The sequence below is a fragment of the Pelodiscus sinensis genome, chromosome 1 (genome assembly GCF_052426305.1).
Source record: "Pelodiscus sinensis isolate ZL-2025 chromosome 1, ASM5242630v1, whole genome shotgun sequence".
NCBI lineage: Eukaryota > Metazoa > Chordata > Testudines > Trionychidae > Pelodiscus > Pelodiscus sinensis.
Window position 1 is genome coordinate 242,141,101 of NC_143052.1, and position 26,571 is coordinate 242,167,671.

Below are 26,571 nucleotides of genomic sequence, written 5' to 3' on the forward strand. Positions count from 1 at the left end.
TTGATCCTGACCTACTGTGGGTTTTTTATTGCAGTATAGAGAGAGTGGACAGGGTTAGCTATGCTCAGGTGAAAAGTATTGGGCACAAAGGTGGGAGTCTCCCTCCCCAAATCTTGCCACAGAAGGGCTGTCATATATATATAGGCACAGGGTGAACCCAACCCTGAGTATAAGTTTTCCCTCAAGTTTTTTGTATAAAAAATTTTACTAGCCCCTTCTCCCCTGCCCCTCAAGCACTCCAAAACATATGGTGCTAATTTATCACAGCTAAAATGCAGACCATGGCTGTGGATACACTGGTATGAAAAGTGCATTCCTTTTTAGAAGGAAGAATAGTATTAGGTGTGATATAAGTTACTAATTTGCTTGATTTTATCCATGGACTAAATGAGTTAATTAGACATTCCTGCTCTAAAGGGGATAGAGCAAAACAGTGTGTGGGATTTGGTTTTGTTTTCTTTTGTTTTTTAATGGATGAGCCAGGTTATTTTGAAGCCAGTGTTTTCTGGGTCACTTGTCTAAATTCAGTAACAAACCCATCTGTGCCTCCAGATAGTAAAACATTGCCATTGGATGTAGTTAGAAATGTGAAAGCTCTACTGAATTTTACTGCGCTCTTTTTACATAATTTGCTAACATTGAATCTATTGCATTTTGAGGGGAGATCTTTCTGTGCATCCTTTTGTAACAGCTAACTGCACTTCTGATGCTTAATCAGGTCCCAAAGGGAAACAAATTCTAAAATACTACAGAACCAAAAAGAAACAAGCCATTAAAAAAAATGAACACTCCTATTAGGCATTTGTTTATCTGAGTGTAGAGTTACTTAAACTGGATAGTCAAAGTATTTCTGGCTTGCTTTATGATGCATTGCAGGAATGATTTTGATCTGTGTATGTCACTTCTTATATGTTGCATACACGTGTTTTGACAATTAACTAACCCTGTGTAAAATATATTTGGATTAAGAAATATTTTCTCTTCATTTGGATTTGGGACAAGAGGTGGCACCTGTAAAACCAGAAAAGGCAAGCCTTGCCTTATACAGAGAGCTCTGTGCAGTGACACAATGGCTAATATAAAGAGTTGGTTGAGCTGAGCTAAAGGCAAAGGAACAAAGAAAGATCAAGACTCCGGGGCTGCTTGAAAAAAGGAAAGTGAGAAGTATCAAAGTCCCTTGTGATGGAGAAATTTAAGGCTGCTATTTTGCTGGCAGGGGTAGGGGATGCTCTTGGTTATCGAAATTTCACCCGAGAGAATAGTGCTTTAGGTGCAAAGATCCAAGAGGAACTAAAGGAAATTGGAGGGCTTCAGAACTTGGTGCTGTCTGCAGAAAAATGGCCAGTGAGTGACAATACCCTCATGCACATGGCTACAGCAGAGGCTGTCATCACAGGTAAGTAACGGCTGACTAGCAAACCTATATTGAGAAGAAACAAAGCTGTGGAGGTGCTCGCATTCTTAAAATAGGCACTAAATGATATAGAAACAGTGAGGTTGAAAGAATTGATGCAGATTCTAAAGATGCTGTTTAATGAATAATACATATAAGCCCACAGCTTGTCTTCCAGGTGAAAGTAATATTCTGACACAAAAAGTAACAAGTTTCATTTCTTAGGTTTTGAGTGTCTGCCTGTATTTTTCTAAGGTTAAAAGCTAATAAAAATGAAAGACTAATACAGTGGGCACTTAGCATCTATCAAATGAAAAGCTGGTTAAATAAGTATGTTCTGTGCCCTGAGCCACAGTGAATAATACTGCCCTCTGGGAATAAACCTATTTAAAAGAATGAAGCTCTTGCATAGAAAAAATGCATCTAGACTAATCATTAAAACAATTTCTATGCACTATACTGTACAGAACATCATGATGTCACTGGGACATCTTAAATCCATTAAGGACTAACCTGGCTAGAAAAATGTGCATCTTTGATATACAGACAGTAATTTTAAAATGACTGTGTTTTCACCTTAAATGTACTAAGGCTATGGCTCATGGCTATTTATATGTATCCTCTAAAATTATATAAGTTTGGACAAATACTTCTACTTTTTCTTAAAATAGTAATAATCTTCTGTAATAGTTCGTATGTCCACATTCTGCCCATTAGCCAAAGTTTTTAAGATTGGCCAGCCCTTATCATCAAAAACACATCACTAAGCACATAGTAACAGTGTTTAGCTAGATTTTTTTATTCAAAATCAAGCAAATTTTTCTTTCAAAATTAGTCTGTTTCCCTTTACATTAAGTAATAATATATAACTAAATGTTAGCATGTATAGGTACATGTCTGTATTGTCTTAGTAAATGAAATTTTACTTGTGCTCATATTTCATGTTTTATCTGCCTGCTGCTGAACTGTTCTAAATTTAGTGTCTAGAGATCAGTTGAAGAGAATGTTAGATACTTCATGTTTGGCTACTGTCTAACCAATGGTTTGAGAGATAGCTAATACACTAAAGATAAGGTCAAGATGTCAGAGTAACATATTTCTGAATATGGTCAATGATTAAATGCACATCACATTTCCTGCTTCTTATGCTCTACAATAGTATAAATGATATCTGAGAGGCCTCACAAGTCCTGCTTGTAGTCATGTTGGCTATGCTTTAGTGTAATAGTAAATGTTATTACTGAAATATAACAGAAGCACATCTATTCTTAAAAAACAACAACTACAAATCACCACAGATACATTATGACTGATTCAGAAATTAAAGTCCAGAAAGAATCATTATGATGAGCTGGTGTGACCTCCTGGTGATAACACAGGCCAGAGAACTTCCTGAAAATAATTTCTCAAGCAGATCATTCAGAAAAAACATCCTATCTTGATTTAAAATTTGGCAGTGATGGAAAATCCAGCTCAACTTTGGGTAAATTGTTCTAATGGTTAATTACCTGCACTATTAAACATTTATGCCTTATTTCCAGTCTGAATTTGTCTAGCTTTAGCTTCCAGCATTGGCTGGTGTCTTATCTCCCTCTGCTAGACTGAAAGAGCCCATTATCAAATATTTGTTCGCCATTTTTAGGTACTTATAAACTGTAACTCCTTAACCTTCTCTTTGCTAAGTTATTTGCTCCTTGAGTCTCTTACTATAAAACATGCTTTCCAATCCTTTAATTATTTTCATGGCTCTTCCATACACCCTCTCCAAGTTAATCAATGCTCTTCTTGAAGTGAGGACACCAGAACAGGCCACAATATTTCAGTACTTGTTGTACCAGTGCCAAATACAGAGGTAAAATTAACCTTTCTACTCCTACTCAAGATTCTCCAGTTTATGCTTCCAAGGATTATATTAGCCTTTTTTACCACAGTGTCACACAGGGCACAATGGGCAGTAAGTGAAGGTAGGGCTGCTGAGGCCCTGCCCCCCACCACGGGGAGGGGAGGAGGCAGGGCAGCATGCCAAATACATACACACTCCCACCACCAAAGAGAGAGGTGGTGGGGACCGTGTGCATACCCCGGTCTTCCTTGCCTGGAGCACTGGGGAGGGAGGAGGACATGCATCCCAGCCTCCCTGGCCCAGAGCACTAGAGAAAGGAGGGCACATAGCCCAAGCCTCCCAGGCCCCACAGCACCAAGGTGGGAGGAGGAAGCGCAGCTCCAACTCCCCGGCCCTGGAGCACCAAGGAGGCCGAGCGCTCCAGGGCAGCAACACTCTGCCTCAGTATGCCTACAGAAGGCATTCTGGGGGTGAAGTGTGGGCAGGGCTCTGCCTGGCAGTTTGGGAAAGCTTTGCCTTCTCCTGCCTAGGATACAGGATGCCCATGCTGGGCGCTCATGTTCAACTGATAATCCATCACGATCCCCAAATCATTTAGACACTGCTTCTCCTGCAAATATGGCTGACATTTTTTGATTCTCGATAGCCAATAAGAATGGGAAAAAGACAAAATGAGATTAAACTAGGTAGGTACATAAAGGGGGGAAAGAATTACAAATACATTAGCAAAAGAAAGACCAAGAACACAGCATACCTAGTACTCAAAGAGAAATACAACAATAGAAAACACAGCCACGACAATAAATGCCTTTTTTGTTTCAGTTATCATGAAAAAGGTTAGCAGTGATCCGATTACTAATGCAGCAAAGATCAGTGTAAATAAGAAGGTAGGATCTGAGACCAATATAGGGACAGAACAATTTAAGAATTAGACAGATTAGATGTTTTTAGGTTGGAAGAGCCCCATGATGAAATATATCCTAGAACAGTGTTTCTCAGCCAGTGGTATGAATACCCTTAGGGGGTACTTGAGAGAAGTCGGGGGGGGGGGGTTACGTCAACACAACTGCAATTTGGAGAAAACTGAAGTTTTGTTTTAAGTTGTACAGCATTTTATTATTTTTGTACTTTTTACACCCAAAAATGTCATCGCCCGTCTGGCTATGATTACGTTGTTTAAACAAATGTGTTGCAATGATAGAAAAAAAATTGTGTGTCTGAAAATTGTAGGTACGGGGGGGTACTTTACTTTATAAAAAAAGGTTGAGAAACACTGTCCTAGAATACTTAAAGAACTGGCCCGCCTCCAGGCGCACGGCGCGTGCACGAGCCCGACCCCGGGATGTGCGGGCAGGAGCACGGCACATGCTCTGCCCGACCACCGCCGCTGGCGCACAGCCTGGGGCCACACAGGCGGGCTGCACCTGGCCATACAGGGCCCCGTGGGCCACGGGGGGAAGGGCACTTCAGGGGTTAACGCAGCCCCCGTCCCGGGCGGCCACTGCAGTGAACCAAACCAGTGATTTCAGCTCTTAGTGCTTTCAACTCTTTAGCCACCTCCTAGACTGGCAAAGGATTCCAGCTTCCACTGACTAGCAAAAAGACTCATGGGCTATGTCTACACTGGTGGGTTATTGCGCAAGTACAGCCTTCTTGCGCAAAAATCTGCAGAGCGTCTACACTGCCCACCCGCTCTTACACAAGGAAATTTACAGTATGGCATGATAAGAGACAGCTCCTTGCGCAAGAGATACGCTGTTTTCTATCAGGTGTGAGGTCTTTTGCGCAGGCACTCTTGCACAAGAGGGCAGTGTGAACGTTCGGCAAACGTGTACTTGCGCAAGAATTGGCCTCCAGTCAAAAACACAGGTGGCCTCTCCGACACTCCGTACGGGCAATCACCACTCGTTGGTTCTCCCTAGTTTCCCCCCCCCCTTAAAGGCACAGGCACGCAGTACAGCCATTTACCACGTGCAGCCCGGGTAGCACCCAGGGGGAGCAATGGCAGCTGCCCAGCCTCAGCCAGGTCCCTCAGACCCCACCGAGGAGCCACCCCAGAGCACCCAGCAGGCCCATGGGGCACCAAACGGCGGGCTCCATGCTGGAGCACCGCTGAGGTGAATGCCCTCCTGGACCTCTGGGGAAAGGAGGAGGCCCTCCAGGACACCAAGTCCAGGAGGAGAAATACTCAGATCTTCTCCCTGATGGCCCAGGCGCTGGCTGCACAGGGACACCCATCCCGGACCCTGGAACAGGTCTGGGCCAAGGTGAAGGACCTACGCCTCACCTATATGCGGGCCAGCGAGCATGGGGGCGGTGGAGCCACTTCCTGTCCTCATTATCACCGCTTGCAACACATCCTGGGGGACATGGGAATGTCCCCTGCTGGCCCAGGTGGACACAGTGGTGGCTACCCCAGTGGTCCGACCCAGGGAACTGGAGGAGGAGGAGGGGGGAGACCGGTCCACGGACAAGGAGGAGGAGATGGAGGTGGCAGAGGACAGCAGCCAGACCCCACCATCCCAGCCCAGCAGCAGTCAGGACGTGTTCCGGGCATCCTCAGAAGCTGGTGAGGGATTGTCTGGTGAGTGCAGTGGCTACCATTCGCAAGTGTGCTGGGGGCAGGGAGAGAGGCCACATTGTGGGGGAGAGGTAGCAGTACATGGCACAGCCTGGCCACATGCTGTGCAGAGGTATGCAGCACGTGCAACCTCCCCCTCTCCCACTGCCCCAGGGGAATTCCCTCTTGCAGTTTTGAACCGGACAGTCCAGTATTTGAGCTTTCTGTTCGGGAAACAAATTGAGAGGATTTAAATGAGAAAATATAAATGACCGGTATTTTCTAACTAAGATGTAATGTAGATTGTGATGTAATGTCAAGTGTGTCCGGTATTTTTGTTGAAACCATCTGGCAACCCTACGTGCAGCCAGACCAAGTGACACAGAGAAGTGGCAGCTAGCCCCAGCCCACGCCTGGGGCCCCAGGGATTCTGCTCGACCAGACCTGGGGGTAGGGGGTCTGGCCCAGAGTAGGCCATCCCCAAGGTTGCAGGCCTGACCCCACACAGCCTAAAGGGTGCTGCACATATCACACATCCGTGGCCACCTCTGGGACACTGTAGCTTCCCCTGGGGAAGGCACAACAGGCCCCCCAAGCACATGTGGCCCCATGGGGGCTCCTGGGCCACCGTGGGACCCCCTCTCCCGCTGCCCCAGGGGAATTCCCTCTTGCCAGCCACACCTGTCCCCAGGCATTGTGACGTGCTGGGAGGAGAGCTCGGGGCCCCGGAACACCATGGGGCAGGGCTCATTGACCATGTTGCTCTCCTCCACTTCTCCTGCAGTGGGACCCCCTGCCAGCAAGGGACCTTCCAGCCCCATCCCACCAGTGCCAAGGATCCAGGGCCCATCGCAGCACACCCGAGACTACCACCACCTTCTCCACCGCCATGTCTGTGCCATCGAGCACATGGAGTGCTCACTCAGGAACAAAATCGGTGCTGACGAGGAGTGGCGGGAGCGGGTATGGGGCCAGTACATTGAGCGCTGTGACCACATGTACGCCCTCCTGGGAACCATTGCGGAGCACATGGGCCCTGCGCCACAGCACAGCATGGCCAGGCCCCCTCCTGTTGCCCCCTCTGATGTGCTCAGTCCTCCCCCCACTTCACCCCTTGATGTGCCCATGCCCCGTCCTGTGGCCCCCCCCAACATCGGCACCTTCTGGTGCAGCCTGCCTCGACCCGGCACGAGGGGCAGAGGCGCCCCCGCATCCATGGGGGTGGGAGAGGCCTCCCTTCACACCCAAGAGGCCCTCCAAGTTCAGGGTTCCCTCCTTCCCCCTCCTCCCAGTTCAGGGCCCCCACCTCCTCCCTCCCCACAGTGAACCCCCTTCCCCGTGTAAATAAAAGTGCCTTATATAAAGCAAGTGCCTTTTATTTATTGGGAGGTGAGGGTAGGGTGGCGGGAAGGGATGGTGATGGGAGTGGGAAGTGGGGGCATCCCTGCGGTCAGAGGTGTAGGGGCGGCTTATTGTGGGGCCTGGTCTAGCATCACCTGGAGGGCTTCCCAGACCCGCACCCCGTGGTGATTGGTCTGCCGGGTGGCAGCCGTTTGGGGCTGCTGGTAGGCCTGGCCCTCACCTGCCATCCACCCTTGGAGGAAGGACTTCTGGGATGTGCTGCACCCCCATGTCCAGGCGGGTCAGGAGGCACCTGAATCGTGCCTTCAGACACCCAAAGGCGCCCTCCACGGGATTGCAGGCCCGGTCCAGGTGGGCGTTGAAGGTGGCCTGGCTGTGGTCCAGTCGGCCGGTATATGGCCGCATCAGCCAGGCCATCGGGGTAGGCCACATCTCCCAAGATGCAGACTGGCATCCTGACATCCCCAATGGTGAATTCCCGCTGGGGGAAATAGGTGCCCGCCTCCAGCCTGTGGCACAGGTCTGAGTGCCTGAAGATGCGAGCGTCATGGGCCCGGCTGGAGCACCCCACATAAATGTCCTGGAACCGGCCCTGGTGGTTCACAAGCACCTGGAACACCACTGAGCAGTAGCCCTTCCGGTTTATGAACCAGGCCGTTCGGTGTTCTGGCGCCCGGATGGGGATGTGGGTCCCGTCTATGGCTCCCCCACAGTTCGGGAACCCAAGGCAGGTGAAGCCAGCAATGGTGGTGTCCACATCACAGGGGTGGATCACCCTCTGGAGCAGCACATCATTGGTGGTGTGGACGACCTGCAGAGGGGCACATGGGAGCACAGGGGATGCATGGAATGAGACACAGTGCATACATGGGCCCCTGGGGTGTGCTCACCCTCCCTTTTATGGCCCCTCCCCTGCCCCTTTCCCCCTTTGCTTTAATGACAGATCTAAAGCAAACTCCATGGCTGTGTCTACACTGGGCCACTTATTCCGGAAAAGCAGCCGCTTTTCCAGATAAGCTGTGAGCTGTCTACACTGGCCGCTTGCTTTTCCAGAAAAGCAATGACGATCTACTGTAAAATTGTCAGTGTTTTTACGGAAAAACTATGCTGCTCCCGTTCGGGCAAAAGTCCTTTTCCGGAAAAAACTGTTCTGGAAAAGGGCCAGTGTAGACAGCACAGTAATCTTTTCCACAAAAAGCCCCGATCGCGAAAATGACGATCGGGGCTTTTTTGCGGAAAAGCGCGTCTACATTGGCCACGGACGCTTTTCCGGAAAAAGTGCTTTTCCGGAAAAGCATCCTGCTAATGTAGACACGCTTTTTCCGGAAATACTTATAACGGAAAACTGTTCCGTTTTAAGCATTTCTGGAAAAGGGTGCCAGTGTAGACGTAGCCTTGGAGTGGGCACACCCACCCCCCAGGGCAGCTCTCTCCTTTTAGCTGGCTGATACCAAGCAGCAGTTCAGCCCCTGCTTACAATTCAATTAGGACAAATACAAAGTACAACACTTAAGAAGGAGTAATTAATTGGACAAAATACAAAATGGGAAATGATTGCCTAGGATGAAGTACTGCAGAAAAGGTCTAGGGATTATAGTGTCACAGACTAAATATGGGTCAACAATGTAATATTGTCACACACAAAAAAAACCCAAACATCATATTAGGATGTATTAACAGGAATGTTGCAATCAAGATGGAAGTACTTCTTCTCCGCTGCTCAACACTGATAAGGCTGTAACTATAATATTATGTCTAGTTCTGCACCACACTTTGGGAAAGATGTAGACAAATTAGAAAAAGTCAAGAGTAGAGCAACAAAAATGATTAAAGGTCTAGCAACCATGATGCTGGAGAAAGATTGAAAAAATGTTTTTGTTTAGTATGGAGAAGAAAAGATTGAGGGGAGACCCAATAGAAGTCTTCAAGTACAAAATAGGTTGTCATAAAAAGAAGGGTGATACACTGTTCACCTTGTTCACTTGAGGAGAGTACAAGAGATAATGGGCTCAAATTGCAGCACGGGAGATTTAGGAAAACTGCCTAACTATCAGGGTAGTTAAGCACTGGAACAAATTTCCTAGGGAGACTATGGAATCTCCATCACTGGAAGTTTTAAGGAACAGATTAGACAAAAAAGTGAAAACAAAAAAAAATCACATTAGCTGTATTGGTTAAAAACAACAGACATAGTGTTCCTTTGTGGCAATGTCAAGATCATTTCATTATTTCCTCTTTGTGTGTGTGTGTGTGTGTGTGTGTGTGTGTGTGTGTGTGTGTTTTCTTATTTATTTTGTGGTAGCATCCAATGGTTCCAACTGGGAATGTGCCCCATTATTCTCAGTACTATATAAACACAAAAATGGATGTATTTTGGGTTGTAAAGATGTTAGTGATTTCCATGGCTACATCTAGACTGGCATGATTTTCCGGAAATGCTTTTAACGGAAAAGTTTTCCGTTAAAAGCATTTTCGGAAAAGCGCGTCTAGATTGGCAGGATGCTTTTCCGGAAAAGCACTTTTTGCGGAAAAGCGTCCGTGGCCAATCTAGACGCGCTTTTCCGCAAAAAAGCCCCGATCGCCATTTTTGCGATCGGGGCTTTTTTGCGGAAAACATTACTATGCTGTCTACACTGGCCCTTTTGCGCAAAAGTCTTTCGGAAAAAGACTTTTGCCCGAACGGGAGCAGCATAGTATTTCCGGAAAAGCACTGATGATTTTACATGAGATCGTCAGTGCTTTTCCGGAAATTCAAGCGGCCAGTGTAGACAGCTGGCAAGTTTTTCCGGAAAAGCTGCTGATTTTCCGGAAAAACTTGCCAGTCTAGACACAGCCTACGTGTGTGGAAGGGGGCTGCCATGTGACTCAGTTGTCAGGATGGGGCCTACAGTTTGTAGTATGATTCTAAAAGCTGAGGGATTTGTATCAAATGGACACAAAACAAGTACTGATGTTGAATGGCTTTTCCATTATAATGGCAGAATTAATTCAAGCTATTCAAGTATTCTTTCTATGTTTCTGACATAGAGCAAGTGAGGCATAAATTGGGAATTATGAAGAATGGTAACTGTTATCAGTTATTTCATTACATATTCTTATACTCTTTCACATCTTCTCCCACAAAGCTAGATGTGTGAATTTTTTCCTAGAGAGATTAGGAAGGCAGGATTTTAATAAAGACTGGGATGTAAACAAGTGCCTTTTTTCTCTTATTCACTGCAGCAGTAATCAGCACTTTACTTTTCAGTTGGTCCATGCACAGCTTGGTTTTGGTGTCTAAAATCTTGATTTTTCTTCTAGTAACATTTCTCGGGGGAAAAGATCATGATTCTTTTTTACTCTTCATTTGTTAAGGCAAAGCACAGAGTTGCAATATTCACATGCATGCTATTTAAGTCCCATTAATTACTTCTGTCAAAGGCATAGATGAGAAAACGATTTGTTCAAAACAATTCAAGACTACATCTCCTATAGCAGTCAGACTTCCCATTTGCAGGAGCATAGAAGCAAACTTGCCAGCCACAACACATGCGAAAAGATATATAACAAGCACCAATGGTAGCTAACACTGACGCAACTAAAGCCTAGAATCCCATGAATTTGGCCAAATTTCCAAGGAGAAAAAGTTATCCAGTAATAAAGGTGAGGAAATCCCATGAGTGCTTTCAGTTCATGCTTTATTTCATGGAATGAGGATCAAGATACCTAGGATATTACCAAGAGTAGGACATACCATACGGATATCCTTTAAACCAATCAGGACTTTTCCTTCCTGACACAAACAAGCATTTAAATAAGCAGGTGTCAGAGCTGAATCAAAACAAGAGTGGGCTCAACTGCTGAGATACCAACTTAAAACCTTCCCCTTGGAGTCTCCAAGTATAGGAATTATGACAGCAATTGCTACTGAGGTGATCCTGAGATGTCCTGGGCCAGTGTGAGGCTTGGCATTGAAGACAACTTTTATAGGAGTAGGCCGGGAGCCAGACCCATTGCAGCCCGTGGAGTAGCTGGCAGGACTGACCGACTGGCGGGAGCAGCCAGCGGACTACAGGGCTATGTCTACACTAGCAGCGGACTACAGGGCTACGTCTACAGCTGTTCTTCCGCAAAAACTTGCCGGCTGTCTACACTGCACGAGCGTTCTTCCAGAAGTAAATTTACAGTACAGCATTGGAAAACAGGGCTTCTTCCTATTGAAGAAGCAATGTATTATTTGACATGCCTATAGGCTCTCAGTATAGACTTCAGGTTTCATCACAGTAGAAATAACTAACAAACAAATGGGCTGTGTCTAGACTGGCCAGTTTTTCCGGAAAATCAGCCGCTTTTCCGGAAAAACTTGCCAGCTGTCTACACTGGCCGCTTGAATTTCCGCAAAAGCACTGACTTCCTACTGTAAGAAATCAGTGCTTCTTGCGGAAATACTATTCTGCTCCCGTTCAGGGAAAAGTCCCTTTTGCGCAAAACTTTTGCGCAAAAGGGCCAGTGCAGACAGCTCAGATTTGTTTTCCGCAAAAAAGCCCCGATCGTGAAAATGGCGATCGGGGCTTTTTTGCGCAAAAGCGCGTCGAGATTGGCACGGACGTTTTTCCACAAAAAGTGCTTTTGCGGAAAAGCATCCGTGCCAATCTAGACGCTCTTTTCCGAAAATGCTTTTAATGGAAAAGTTTTCCGTTAAACACATTTCCGGAAAATCATGTCAATCTAGACGCAGCCATGTAGTTAATGGCTGTGTTTCAGAAGATCATTTGCAGACAAAATTACAAAACGTATAGAGACTTAATATTATTATTAATTCTTCTCTCCTCATAATGTATATCATGGTAACACTCACTGAGGATCAAGAGTTTGGTGTGTTGGACAGTGAAGACACACATGCCTGTACTAAAGAGCCTACAAATCTAAATAAATTATAATGAATGATATAATATACAATTACTAACCTATATTTAAAAACACTAATTTGCTCTTGTGCTTAATTACACATGAATTGGTAGAATTAAAAACAGTGGTAGTTTTTTAAATGCGGTAATTTAGTCTTGAACTGGACTAATATCCACAAAAAAACTCAGTTTGTCAAGGTATTAAAGCATGGATATCACTTTAAGCACATGTAGAGCCACATTAAAGTCAAAGGGACTTATCATGCCCTGCAAGTGAAGCAAATGTTTTATTAAGTACCTTGCTCAATGAGGGCCTAAATGGGCCCTGAAGCAAAAGTTACTAAGGGAAATTAAAATATATCCTTTCTGATTTTGTATGTTGCTCTTATTTATTGTAATTTGGAAGCAGATGCAGATGTACCCTCTCTGGAACCATTTGAATGGTTTGTACAAATGTGTTTGTATTATTTATGTTATGTTAACAAATCTTCACATAAATTAGAAATGAAAAATAGTAATATTTGAAAATTGCATTTTTTTTCTTTTTCAGTATTCCCCTCTTCTTTTGCTCACTTATAATGGTCCTTTATTCCTTATTCTGAACAGATTACTGGAGTTTAGAAGACCTGTATCGTGAGTTGGTAAAACGCTATGTTGATATTATTGACAGACTTCCAGGGAGACGACCAGATCCCGCTACTATTGAAGGTTGCTCACAGTTAAAACCAGATAACTATCTCCTAGCTTGGCACACACCATTTAATGAAAAGGGTACAGTATTTTCTATCTGTTATATGTTGATTGTTAATAACATTTATGTTAAAGTGAAATATCTGGAAATTAATTATTTTCTCCTGCCACAATACAATATTAGTATTGTAACAATCCAATCCCAAGTGATGAGCAAGAAATTTATTTTATAGGGCACTATGTACTTTTATAAATCAACTCTGGCCTGCTTACCATCTAGTTAAAGAAATTTTATTATTGGCCTCATGCTTCTGGGTCCAGATTTTTGTCCTTGAACTTCATGTTTATTTTAAGGAATATTTTCTCCAGTGTTTCTGTTTTTGTTACTATAGTTTTTTTTATATTTTTAATGGTGCCATTGAAAAAGACAAATTGTTGAACTAGCAGTTGAGATAGATAACCTTTTAAATGTGACTCTTCATTGGTGGGTAAAAGAGAGATCTTAATACAGTATATTATCTTCATTCAGGTAGATAAAGCATAAAACTCCCAAGACTATTTTTTTCTTCACTGATAAGCCTACCATCCTTCTCTCTCACACACTCATTTGAAGTTCTTTAGGACTATTTAGTTTGTACACTCCAGTTCTTCAAGGTCAAATAAACTATACATTTAGTAACATATACACAGTTTAACCTTGAAGAACTGGAGAGTCACTTTATTGTCAAATGAAACAGTCACAGTCACTAAAATGTAGTACTGTATCCAGACACATAACACTGTGATATGACACTGCATCAACACCACTCAATAGCATCAAATATTGATGCAATATCATATCCAAAACACTGCAGTGCAATGCCATCATTGGGTTTTTTTTTGATGTTTTTGTTTGGTTGGTTGGTTTTTTTTTGCCCTGCTGCAGTCCACCCACTTCGGCATGAATGGCTCCTCTCTCGTGCGCTCAGTTCCTCGGAACAGTGTTCAGGGACTGCTGGGAGGGAAGGAAAGTAATCCTGGCAGCTCCAATCCACATACTCCTCCTGAGTGTCAGGGACTGGGCAATGCCCCTGTGATGGGCACTATGCATGTTCTGGTTGGTTTTAAGCTGAACTTAAGGAAATTCAAATTCAGTGGGAGACTGCATATCTGGCCCTGAGAAAGCTATATCTCCTTCTCTAAAAACAGAGTCCCACAGTTATTATATACTTCTCAGCTTTCTTCTCATGCTGGAAGTATGGTTCTTAGGATGCCTTAAACTGGAATTCTGTAAAATGAAGACTGAGAAGATTTTAAGGACAGAAGGGACTATCATGATGGTCTAGCCTTACCTCCTGCAGATGGCACACTATGGGACCTTGCCCATCCACTCCGGTAATTGATCCCTAACTTTTGTTGGAGTTACTGAAGTCCTCAAATAATGGTTTAACAGCGCCAAGTTACAGAAAACTGACCATTTACACTAGTTGAAATCTGAAAGTAATGTGTGCCCCATGCTGCAGAGGAAGGTAAAAAAACTCAAGGGTCTCTGCCAATCTGACCTGGGGAAAAAATCCTTCCCAACCTGAAATATAGTGATCAGTTAGACCCTGAGCATGTGGGCAAGACCTCCAAGCCAGATAGCTGGGAAAGAATTATCTGTAGTAGCTCAGAGCCTTCCCCATCTAGTGTTCCATGATCATCCATTGGAGATATTTGCAGTTAGCAGTCACAGATGGATCAGTTACATGCCATTGTAGGCCATCTCATCATATCATCCCCTCCATAAATTTATCAATCTCGGTATTGAAGCCAGTTACGTTTTTTGCCCTCCACTGCTTCATCTTGTATTTTGCCAACTATTGTAAGAAATACCAATCTATATATTTCAGGGAGGATTTTTTTTTAATCTTGAGACAAGAGCACAATTTAATTGAGATGAGGGATTCCCTATACACAAGGCTCTTAGTTTCTTCATGAGATTAGAAGAGTCCAGGGGAGCTGAAAGTCTGGTGATCTGATTACTCTTTCAGATGAGGTTAGATCCAAATTCTTGATTTCTTGTGGTCATTCTAGAGTGTCTAATTTTTGCAGAAATTGCTATGTCAGCCTCTATGTCCTGGACCAAACTGTAGAGTAGGTAACTACTTACTGCCAACATAAATTTTGTGTGCTCAACTTCCTCTAGATACGGTCATCCTAGTCACGACTAAACTGTTGTGTACTGTTGCTGTATGCTGTCAAACAATGGCCATATTCTGTTTCAGAGGTAGCTGAATTATATTAAGGGATGAAGTTATTCTTGCATTATAGATGGAACTGGCAGTGTCACTTGTAGTTAATGCTGCCTAACATTTTCCATTGTTAGACCCTGTTTTCAGTGACTCTTAACCTCACTAAGCTTTAATTGTTCAGGCTGAAATTTTTATGTTGAGATTTTTGAGGAGGGGGGATTAATTTTTTTAAGGCTTCAGCAAATATGGTTCAGCTGTTGCTACGAGGTAACAGGGAAATATGTTGGTTTGCCTGTGTAAAAAAAATTCTCATAGCCATTTAATTGAGAAACTCTGAGCCATCCGTGCTCTGGACCAAGGACTTAAAATTAGACAAGTCACCTGGTATCACAGATGTACCTTTTGCTGTCACTGTGCCAATACACCCAAATTAAGTCTTGTTAGAGCTTGGCAGCTAAATTCTCCAAGCCTCTTTCTGCACTGAGCATGTTCTAGGTCAGGGCTGCAGGCACGGATAGAATCTATTCCTGTAGTTTACACCACTCAGCTGCTAGAGGCCATCATGACAGCAGGGAATGGAAGTGAAATGAGAGACTCTCTCCCCCTTAGTCTCAATGACTCCCCCTAGTGGTGCCCATATCAGCTTGAAGGAAAAGAAGCATACAGCCTGAGGCCTGGTCTACACAGGGAGTTTAGGTTGAACTTAGCTGCATTAGGTCAAATTAAATGTAGAAGAGTGAAAAACAGAAGGGGGCCAGGAGTGGTGGACAGAGAGGGACTGGAACAAAAGGGCACATCCCTATGGGACAGAGCAAAAGAGACTAGAACCACTAGCATACATTCCCTTCCAGAACCCTGTAGAGAACCCAGCATACATGGGTCTCAGCATTGCTCTGTTATCTAGAAAACAGCTATGAAACTTGACAGCAAGTGTTTGTCTCATCCCCATGTAGTGGCTCATTCACATAGAAGATTACAACCAACTACTGTTACCTTCAAGTTCAAGTGGTAAAACAGTTTCCTGTGGATCTAAAGGTTGCAGATATGGTGATGGGGTCAATATGATTCAATTTGATCGGTGTCTTTGCTTTTTTTTTTTTTTTAAGAACATAGAAAATGTTATATTTAAAAAGGCCCATGTTAGAAAAAACACTAAGGTTGCAAAGGAAAGCATTCAGAAGTTAAGAAATGCCAGAATTCGGGTTGTCCATGCAACCTTTGTGCATGTACATTGTAATGTGGTGTCACCTGGGCATAAATTAGACTTGTCCAGTGACTGAAGCTGTTGTCCATGGCACCCTAACTTATTTATTGCAGAAGGTGTATAGTGAACAAGCCAATAGACTGCAGCAGAAGAGAATGGATAGTCTCATGCTTAGGGCAGTTGAATGTTGTTCTGGAGAATTCTGTCCCTCCCTCTGCAATAGAGTTCTAGGGTGCTGTTACAGATCTTGGGCCCTTTAAAAGTGGAAGCTGTAGTGGCAGTGTGCATAACTGGGAGCAAGGATATGATGTTAAGGAAGACAGATATAAGGTTTTCTGCCTCTCAGAAAAGTGCTGCAGGCAGAAGAAAGCAATGGTCAGGGAAGCTCTAGTGTGGGTGTGTGCTGTAGCAGAGGGAAAACTATGTATCTTCTCCTTCCCCAGCCTTCAGGAAAAAATGGAAAGGTCTTTTACTATGTGTTGTGTATGACACTGAACCTTTTGCATGTTCTGGTTAAAACTTGCCCTAGGAAAAAAATACAGAACTAAACTTGAACATTTGGCTTGTTTAGTGCTTCCCAAACTATGTCTAGTTTATACTGGACAAGTCACTTAAACCAAAAACTTTCACAGTGTTTATTAATTGTGTGTTCCTCAAATTCTGGGTGCCCAATCTGAGACTTCTGGAGTCTAATTTTCAGAACTACTGAGTGTTCATTGAAGTAGTGGGAGCTTAGACCAATCATATTTAGTGCTACAAAAGTACTCTGAAAAATTAGGCCCTATAAATAAACAATTTGAAAGATTTGCTTTCCATACAATGTTTTTGTGCTTTTCCGTTTCTCCAACCACTACATTCAATGGCAACAGGAAAAAGCAAAGGAACTCGGGTGTCAGCCAAGACTGAACAGTGACTGCAGAATTTTTGAGTTAATGAGGGAAAGGAGAGAACATTTATTTTTGTGCACCTACAGGACTTTTAGTGATGTCCATACAGTATTCCATACAGGACTTTTAGTGATATCTATAATGAGGTATCCTTATCACATGTAGGGGCAAAAATCCACAAGTGAAGGAGGCTTTGAAAACTGTGGTACAAACTGTGCAACTCAGTTCCCTCAGTGTTATCTGAATTAACAAAATATACCTGTTTCCAATGTCTGTCTACATTTTATGTATAATTATTTCCTTTGTAAAGCCTGCAACATTTTTTAATGTAGGTTCCGGATTTGGAGCAGCTACAAAAGCCATGTGCTTAGGTATGAAATACTGGAAGCCTGAGAGACTAGACACTCTTATTGAAGTGAGCATCGAATGTGGACGAATGACTCATAATCACCCTACAGGTAACATCCACTGAATTAAAATTATTTGCCTGTAATAAGTATGTCTGATTTTCAGTTTAGAACAAACTAGTGCAGCTCCCATTAGCTCACTTGGTTGAACTACTGCAGTATATGCAGACCACTCCGGTCCTGGTTAGAGCCTTTTGCATCCTGTGAGGTATTTGTTCAGTACACAGGAATTCCAGGTGAAGGTGGGAGACCCCATTAAACACCAACAGTAATAACTAAAGGATTTATAGGTTACTATTCTGATCAAAGTGTCACAATTTCACATTTATACAGATGACCTGATCTATGAACATGTAGATATATCCTTCAGAAGACACGGTTTTTCTGTGAAAGGGGCTTGCCATATCAGATTATGTTAGCTATAGATGTGAAGAGAAGTAAATTGGATTGTTTCCAAATCCATGTGTTTGAGGAAGAAATCAAAGACTTTATCTAAACCAAAAAAGTTTCATTTGTTTGTATTCTGGAAGTTCATATTTACATTTCTGTACTACTTAAATAGTAAGGGCACATCTACACAGCAGGGCTAAAGCAGAAATAAGCTATGCAACTTGAGCTACGTCAATTACATAGCATAAGTTGAAATAGCTTATTTCGGCTTTAGGCACTGTCTACACAGCAGGAAGTCTAAGGAAGAGCATTCTTCCTCCAACTTCCCTCACTCCTCATAAAATGAGGGTTACAATAGTCAGAATAAGAAGTCCTCCAGCTCGACATTATTTTGACATTATGTCAAAATAACTGCTTGCTATATAGATGCAGACTATGTTTTTAATAAATCTAGTGACACCAACAACATATCTAAGATTACAAATCACATATCAGGGCTTCATTATTGTATTCCTAAATTAATGGAACTGGTTGCATTTTGTACTGTTTTGTTTGGATGTTTTATGTTGACCATGTCTTTAACAAACATACAATCCCCACCAGTGAGTGGCATGCTTCGTATTGCACTTTTGGGCTATGTCTACACTGGCGGCTTCTTGCGCAAGAACATCTTGCGCAAGAACACGTCCACACTGCCATGTGAGAGATGTGCATTTACGCAAGAGCATCCATGGCAATGTGGACGCTCTCTCGCGCAAGAAAGCTCTGATGGCCATTTTAGCCATAGGGCTTTCTTGCGCAAGAAACCCCTGCCACGTGTCCACACAGCCCTCTTGCGCAAGAGCTGTTGCGCAAAAAGGCTTACACTTGTAAAAAAAGAGCGTAGCTCTTGCACAAGAAACACTCTTTTACCGCATTGTACTGTAAATCTTCTTGCGCAAGAGCGGGCGGGCAGTGTGGACACTCTGCGGGTTCTTGCGCAAGAATGGCCATTCTTCCACAAGAACCCACCAGTGTAGACATAGCCTAGCTCTTTGATCATGCTCTTAGGAAAAGTCATTGTGTGGAAAGCAGAATTATGTCATACTCAGGCCCCCTCTCTGAGAATCACAGAGGCCCAGGCCAGTTTGAGTTTAGCTGCCCCAGCCCTCCGGTGGTATCTAACTTTACATCCACAGGATCATACTAAAACCAAAAGAATATATGAAAATGAACACTTGAGACATTTATTTATTAACAATTAAGTCTTTATACCAATAACATGTATATTAATAATGTAACTTTAGTTGTAAATTTCACAAGCAAAACTCTTCATTTTAGGAATGCTTTTCTGGCTTTGTTGTGTGCAAACTCGTTTGTAATAGAAGAAAATCTAATTTATGTGTAAGATCGCTGTTAATGCTAAGCATTGTGAGCCCATTCAAACACTCTTGTCCCATTGTAGAATGATGATAGTTCTTTACTTGTTTTAACACATTAAATGTGCATTCACCTGAAGCCACTGATGTAGGAAGACTGACAAAAATATGTAATGGAATTGTGATATTAGGAAATACAGCTGAGAGGCCAAGATCAAATATTTCTTGAAGCAGTTCATTTGGCTTGCAGTCTGATTTAAAGTTGGTGGAATGTATATATTTCAGGAAGATGATCTCATCACAAAGATCTCTTGAAATTTCATTATTCTACTTTGTTGAAGCTGTTCAGCTGCTGAATATAGATCTTCCTCACTTAGGTCTCTGAACTCCCAAAGGAATCCAAAAAGGATACAAATTTGTTGCAGTTACTCAAGTCGACATGTGAGACCAGATTTGATGGAGTCAATAATAACAAAAATTTACTCAATAGTGCTTTTCTGCATCAGATTGAGATGTTAGGTTGCGATTGGTAAAACTCAGATGAAATGTCAATACCCTGTGCTACTGATTTGGAATCAGAAAAGATTGCATCCCATTGATCACAAATCTTTTGAATATCTTTAAGAAGTCATTCAATGTTATCTCTCTCAACATCTAATGTAGCATTGTCTGCTTCAATTACAAGATTAGTTTCATGGATCATTTTTAGTAGCGTCATCCGGATGTATGACATTAAAATGCATTCAAATTTGGATGTATACTTCTGAATTGACATAAGCTGTCATAAGCAAACCTGTGCTATGAGAGTAAGAGATTCAAGCTCACTTAAAGTCTTTCTCACAGAATCCAAATGCTGTGCAACTGGTTTACTGCCACCAATTCGTACTGACCATCTCATTGTCAATGTGTTGTGAAGGGAAACAGGCAGATGCTGCTTCAGAATTTCCCACTTTCGAGGACTGCTACTGAACAGCTTGTACATTTGCTAGATTGTGCCAACGTATGTGATTGCTTCCTTGCATGATTCAGCACTATCACCATTAACAAGATTTAGTGTGTGGTTGCCACAACTGGAGAAAATACAGTTTGGATTTTGGTCAAGAAGGACTGCTTGTACTCCATTGTACTTCCCAGCCATATTGGATCCATTGTCATAGGATTTACCATTGCAGACTTGAAAATTTAATTTGAAGTCTTCCAGAATTTCTAATACATGAGGTGGATTTCTTTTCCAGTTTTTTTTTTTTTTTTTTGTGAAATTATCAAATAAAATAAATTGTTCTTCAATTGAAACCTTTGAACTTCCTGCAATTTTAACATACTAAGCAACCAAGGTCATTTATTCTTTCTGAGAACAGTCTGGAGTTGCATCGATAATAATTGAAAGGTACTTCACATGTTGTATCTCTTCAAGAATTGTTGTTTGAACAAATGTCAATAAGCTCATTTTATATTCTGGTAGACAGAGAATGGACTTGCATTCATTTTCTGCTCTCTTGTGACTCACGGGTACATTTAACATGGCCTGACAAAAGTAGGTCATACTTGCTAAGAAGTTCAGGTATACCAAGAAAGTTTCCATTTGTAGGGTCACCATTACATTGACTGGAACCAAACAAAGCCAATTCCCGTTCAGAAAGAAAAAGAATGACATTCAATATGCGTTCAAGGAGTTTTTTCCACTTATCAGTTTCTGTGTTTATTTCACTCAGGAATAAGTTTTCAATTGAACTGTCAGCTAGTGCTGCTCTACTAACTGATTTCCATGTAACAGTGATCTTTATGAGATACTGAAGTTTCATGTGTAGGTATTCGGTCTTTCAACTTCCTCCAACCTCTACTGATGCTCCAATCGGATGCAGTACTGATGCATTTGAAGTATTACTATTAAAAATGAAACAGGGAACACTGTACAGAGCCTGTTTTTCCATGTTCCAGCAGAGCTAGTCTCTTGTGTAGATCTTTCCATTTGGAAGACGTTTTTGTCAGTAGACGAGTGGGAAAAGCATGATTTTCTGTATCTTTTGGTATATTACTTTGAATCTGAAAACAACTAACTTTGAGAAACGACTGCATTTGAGCAACACTGTTCTTATCAAGAAGTCCAATATCAGGTTCTGATGTCACTGTTGTTACATTGTGTCCTGTGCTAGTCATAAGTTCTTGCTCTTGCCGTGCAGCAATCCTTAGGTCCTCATTTTCTGCCTGCATAGTCTCTAAATCGAGTGTACATCCTGTATCTATCTCTACTGTTGGCATTTCTGTGTCGTGATTAATGACCTGCTCATTATGTGGCATTGAAATGTCATTTGTGGGTACAAAGTTTTCATCATCAGAACTGGAAGTGTCACTATCAGTATGGTCACCATCTAATGTCTGAGGCATCTTTTCTACAAGAAATCATGTTGTTGGCTTTAAACTCTTAATTGCTGCTTCACTCCATTGCTTTTGCCATCTCTTAGGGCACGTCTAGACTACATTTTAATTTCAAAAGAAGATATGCATATCTTCTTCTGATCACTTTTTCGAAAGAGGTGTTTGTTTTGTTTTGTTTTTTGAAAAAGCAAGCAGTCTAGATGAGGTTCTTTCGGGAAAAAAACTCTTTTTTTGAAAGAACCTGTAAACCTCAATTTTTGAGGAATAAGGCCCTAATCCAGCAAAATACATAAACAAGTGCTTAACTTTAAGCATGTGAGCAGTACTATTGATTCATATACCTGAAGTTAAGCATGTGCTCCAGGGCTTTGCATTGGAGCTTTAATGTCTACAATTAGCCTTATTTAAAAGTTTGTGCTCGGTATTGTGCTGTATTTGAGAACAGTTCAAAAATGCCACTAGTAGATAAAAGAAAACAAGCAAGTAATGCTCTCACTCAGCCAACATTGCAAGTGTTTCTTAAAAAGAAAATATTATCTTGAATACAGTGAAACTCTGTAGATATACCCCACGGACTACTTGCGCAACTTCCTGTTGAAAGCAATTTGATCCCAAAACAAAATAGGAAGAAACTTAAGTAAATATTACAGTAGTGTTCACAGTATCTGTGAAGAATTGATTTAGTTACTCAAAGTAAAATGAGCAAGAATCTGTATTACATCTAAAATTCTAACCAGTCTGCAAGCTGAATGACTTTATAAACAAAGGGATTTAGAGTGTAACTGAATTACTTGGTCCGTGTCAGTTGTTCCATGTGACGTGAGTTAAAGATGTTAAATATTGTATGAACACGATATTTATTTTGGACATCTACATTACTTTCTGTCATGTTATACCACTGAGAACAGAAGCTCCTTCATACATGAAATATGTCATCATCCACTGAGCAGCATACTTCAGCCAAGAATTTTGACATATCAAGTGTCAGCCTGTTAAACAGAACGACGTAGGTCAGACAGATTTGCTAAACCATCCTAGAGATATGAAACAGCTAGTAGTGATTTACCAAGGCTATGCCAAAGATGTTTTATTATCATTATCATTATTATCAGGGCTTGACAAACGGCGGCAAAATCTACTCGCCAGCCCCGCACTGTGCATGCACATGTGCGCGCTGCTGGTGAACGGGGCGACCGGCTGAAATCTACTCGCCACGGGTAGATTTACTGATTTGTCGAGCCCTGATTATTATTATTACAGTAGAAATGTTGCTCACATGTTGGTAATTAATATTATGTGTTAATTTTAGGCTTTTTAGGGTCCTTTTGTACAGCTCTATTTGTATCATATGCAATACAAGGAAAACCACTTGTGCAGTGGGGAAGGGAAATGATGAAGGTGGTCCCGATGGCTGAAGAATATTGCAAAAAGACCATTCGACACATGGCAGGTAATGCTCCTAAACTACAATTTTTTTTAAACACCTATAAAGGCACCCATTAAACTCTGCTGCTCAATCTCACCATTTTTGTTATCTTATCCATTACAAAGATAGCTTCCCCAATTATCACCCCAATATCATTATCTCATAGACACTAACTCCCCTCCCCCAGTTCTAAAATCTGATTTGTCAATTTTATATGTGTTCACTTTTTTTTTATTATATCCCTTTGGTATATATGGTCATGCCAATTTTCTTCCACAATTTGATCTGAGGAAATGGATCTGGCCCACGAAAGCTCATCACCTAATAAACCATCTTGTTAGTCTTTAAAGTGCTGCATAGTCCTGTCTTTTGTTTCAGCAAGACCAGACTAACACGGCTACATCTCTATTACCATTTTTGTTAGTTCACATCATCTCCTGGTTTTCCATGTTGTCTTTCCATATCGTCTGCACATTACACTGCAAGCCTACCAGAATAGGAACCTTGTTTTCATACTTAACACAATGATGCACTATATACACAGACAAGACAATAATTATAATGCTGAACTTAGTCTTCCACTGTCCTTACAAGATAAAGAAGGTCAGCAAGTCATTTGCAAAACATGTATGCCGAGATCTAAGCTATTTCAGGTGCTTTCCATCAAATGCTAATGTGTAGAAGAGATACAAGTGATCATTAGAAGTTCAATAGATATTCCTCATTTTGCCAGTGGAAGCCACTAAGGGCATGTCTACACTGCAGCAGTTTTCCGGAAAAAACTATACTTACATCCATACTGCTATTGCGTTCTTTCAACAGGAAGTTGAAAGAACGGAGGGGTTTTTCTGAGAGCAGTAAACCTCTTTCTATGAGGAAGAAGCCTTTTTCCGAAAAAGCTTTTTCAAAAAAAGGCGTGTGTGGACACAGAAGAGGGAGTTCTTTTGAAAAAGAGGCCTCCAGGAAATAACACAAGTGCCCTGGTGGCCACTCTGTCCATACTAATCACAACTTAAATGCGAGCTAGCATCCAATAAATGTGGACTATCTTTCAAAAAAGCACATTGCTTTTTCGTTACGTTTTTGCTGTGTGAATGCTCTCTTTCTAAATAAGATCTCTTCCAGAAAAGCTTCTTCCGAAAGAAGCTTGCAGTCTAGACATAGCTTAAATGACCTGGAGGTGCATATATTTAGAGAATAGTTAATTCATCCGTTGTATGTATATTCAGGTTGTTGATGTTCCATGCAAACATTTGGGATATGTTCTGTGGTACTCATTGTTCAAAACAGTTGAGTAAAACAGGACTCCTAGACAGATAATATTAATGCATCTTATACATAACAGCTTTTTAGTGCCTGCTTCCCTAGGATCACTGTATTGTCGTATTATAGTCCTAATGTGAACAAATGGATATAGAAACTTGTCCACAAGAGGACATTCAGGAAAGTTAATTGTAAGTAAATAAATGTGTAATTTTAAGAGGATTAGTCAAGCCACATTACATTTCTGTGTAAATGCTCTTGCTTAGAATTAAAGTGATCTTAATTTGATTTAACTTTATTCACGTTGATGTGTCTCCAAAATGGTACTTATGAATGGTTTTTCCATTTGTCCTAAAGGGCTACAAGGTATGGATAACAAGGTATGGGTGATTAGACTACACATAAATCTTAGCTTGGAGTGTCCAAGAACTAAGTTTTCTTTGGGAGATAAATTTTCTGCTCAGAAAACTGAATATACATGCAAGAAGCTTTTCTGGAGCATACTGAATTTTTTTACTAGCACCTCTTCTGCTCTGAGTTTGTTTGGGCTTTTTTAGAGACAAGGCCTAAGGGCAGCAGGCGAAGGATTAGTATGTATAGGTCTCTCTTTGACTGACTTTACAGAAGGGTTCTGTCACTCCACCAGAGGGTGAATGCACCATAGATGTGTAAAGATATGTGGGACCCCAAATATGCATTGTATAATAATTACATTGTGGAGCATGGGGCTATTTTGGAAGGGGAGGAAAAATCTGTCATCTCAGGCTCGAGTCCCTTGGGTACTGAGATGCACTGAAGAGAATTTATGATGAACAGAGCCTTACATTATAAGAAAACCATTTCTCAGAAGCTTTTTTTTTGGTTTCCACCACAAAGATGAGACCCATTTAATCACAAAAGGCCTGTTGCTCTTACTGAGTTTCACTTATTTCCAGGTGTAGTCCATTGACATCAATATGAGAACTCCTCATGAGCATGCAAGTACTCAACACCAGTAAGAGTTGAAAAATTGGGCCCAAAAATGGGAAGGATGGTTTTGTGGTTCAGACACCGGACTCTTGTAAGTCTGGGTTTAATTTTTGGCTTTGGTACAGATTTTCCATCAGACTGGAAAATCACTTAATTTCTTTGTTCCTTATCTCTGCCATCTGCAGAGGTGTTTGGGGGAAAACCCTCATTTATGTTTTTTGAGGCACCAGGGTGCTATGCCAGTGAGTGCACTAGAAAGTAGGAGGTATTTACACTTTTTAAAAATTGCTTGGTCTTTTGATTTTTTTAAGCCAGTTTTAAAATCACATGCTGATCAAATCCCATTGTGTGTGGTGGTTTATTCAAACCAGGGCTATTTTTCTCTTAAAATACTCTCATGTTTTGAAGGGCTAAGACATTTTCACTCTGTTTTTTCACACAGAGATTTCTTTTTTAAGATGCTAATCAACTGCTGCTTGGGCTTCCTATAACAGAATGAAAGTACCTTGTGGTGTGCTCAGCATGATCCCACAGGTGGTGTTAAGGGTGGCCTACGTCTGCAAATACCACCTGGACCCTCTCTGTGTTGAGCTCCTCCAGATCCCATACCTGAGTTAAATCCTGCCCTTTGCAGCAAGGCTGGGTCCTGGTGTGGGTACAAGGGAATGCCATGTGGGCAAGGGGTGGATTCTCTCCTGCCTCCTGAGAAATCTGAGGTAACTGCTGCAGTATTAGGAGCAGTCTTTAGTCTCTTCCATCATTATACTTTCATCCCATCCACAGCAAAATGCAGGGTGGGAGAGGTACCAGCATTTAGAAAACACCAGAGTATGCAAAACAGCTTTTGTTCATAATATATGAGCATGAAGTGTTTTCAGGATAATAATCCCTATGAGAAGCACTTGCTTAGCCTTTCTGGAAGAGGAAAACTAGGTAAGAAAAAGAAACAAGCAAATTACTTCATTTAGAAAAGTACTTACCGTGTGTGCAGAGTTGCTAATTTTCTGGCCAGGTCTGAGTGTTTCTGATACCCTCTCCAGGGAACTCGGAGCTATAAGCCATCGTGTTACCCCTCTTGCCTGGGCAAGAATGAGCTTTGCTGGAGACAACCCTGTGTCTCTGCCACACCAGCCTGTCTTCCTCGCCAGCAGATTCTTTCTGTCTGAACCTTGTCTTGCAGGTAACAGTCCATGAACTCCAGATCCCGACTTCCCCCTGAGCCATCCCTCTGCAATGTCCAGTCCCTTTCGCTGGACACTTTTGGGAACTACTAAATCCACTGCCTCCAATGAGACAGCAGCCTGTTAAGTTCACAGAGCGCTCTCTACACTTCAGAATAGGGTG

At 42.2% G+C, this 26,571-nt stretch overlaps 1 protein-coding gene across 1 annotated transcript in view; it reads left to right on the top strand.

Moving 5' to 3' along the window:
• Positions 1-919: 919 nt before the first annotated feature.
• Positions 920-26,571, top strand: part of ADPRHL1 (ADP-ribosylhydrolase like 1) — a 50,687-nt gene continuing 25,035 nt past the window's right edge. Inside the window, exons 1-4 of the mRNA XM_006138938.5 lie at positions 920-1,396; positions 12,651-12,815; positions 17,371-17,496; positions 22,879-23,019. Of these exons, the coding sequence (XP_006139000.3) occupies positions 1,183-1,396; positions 12,651-12,815; positions 17,371-17,496; positions 22,879-23,019 (646 nt within the window). The 5' untranslated portion in view covers positions 920-1,182. The remainder of the gene's footprint in view (positions 1,397-12,650; positions 12,816-17,370; positions 17,497-22,878; positions 23,020-26,571) is intronic.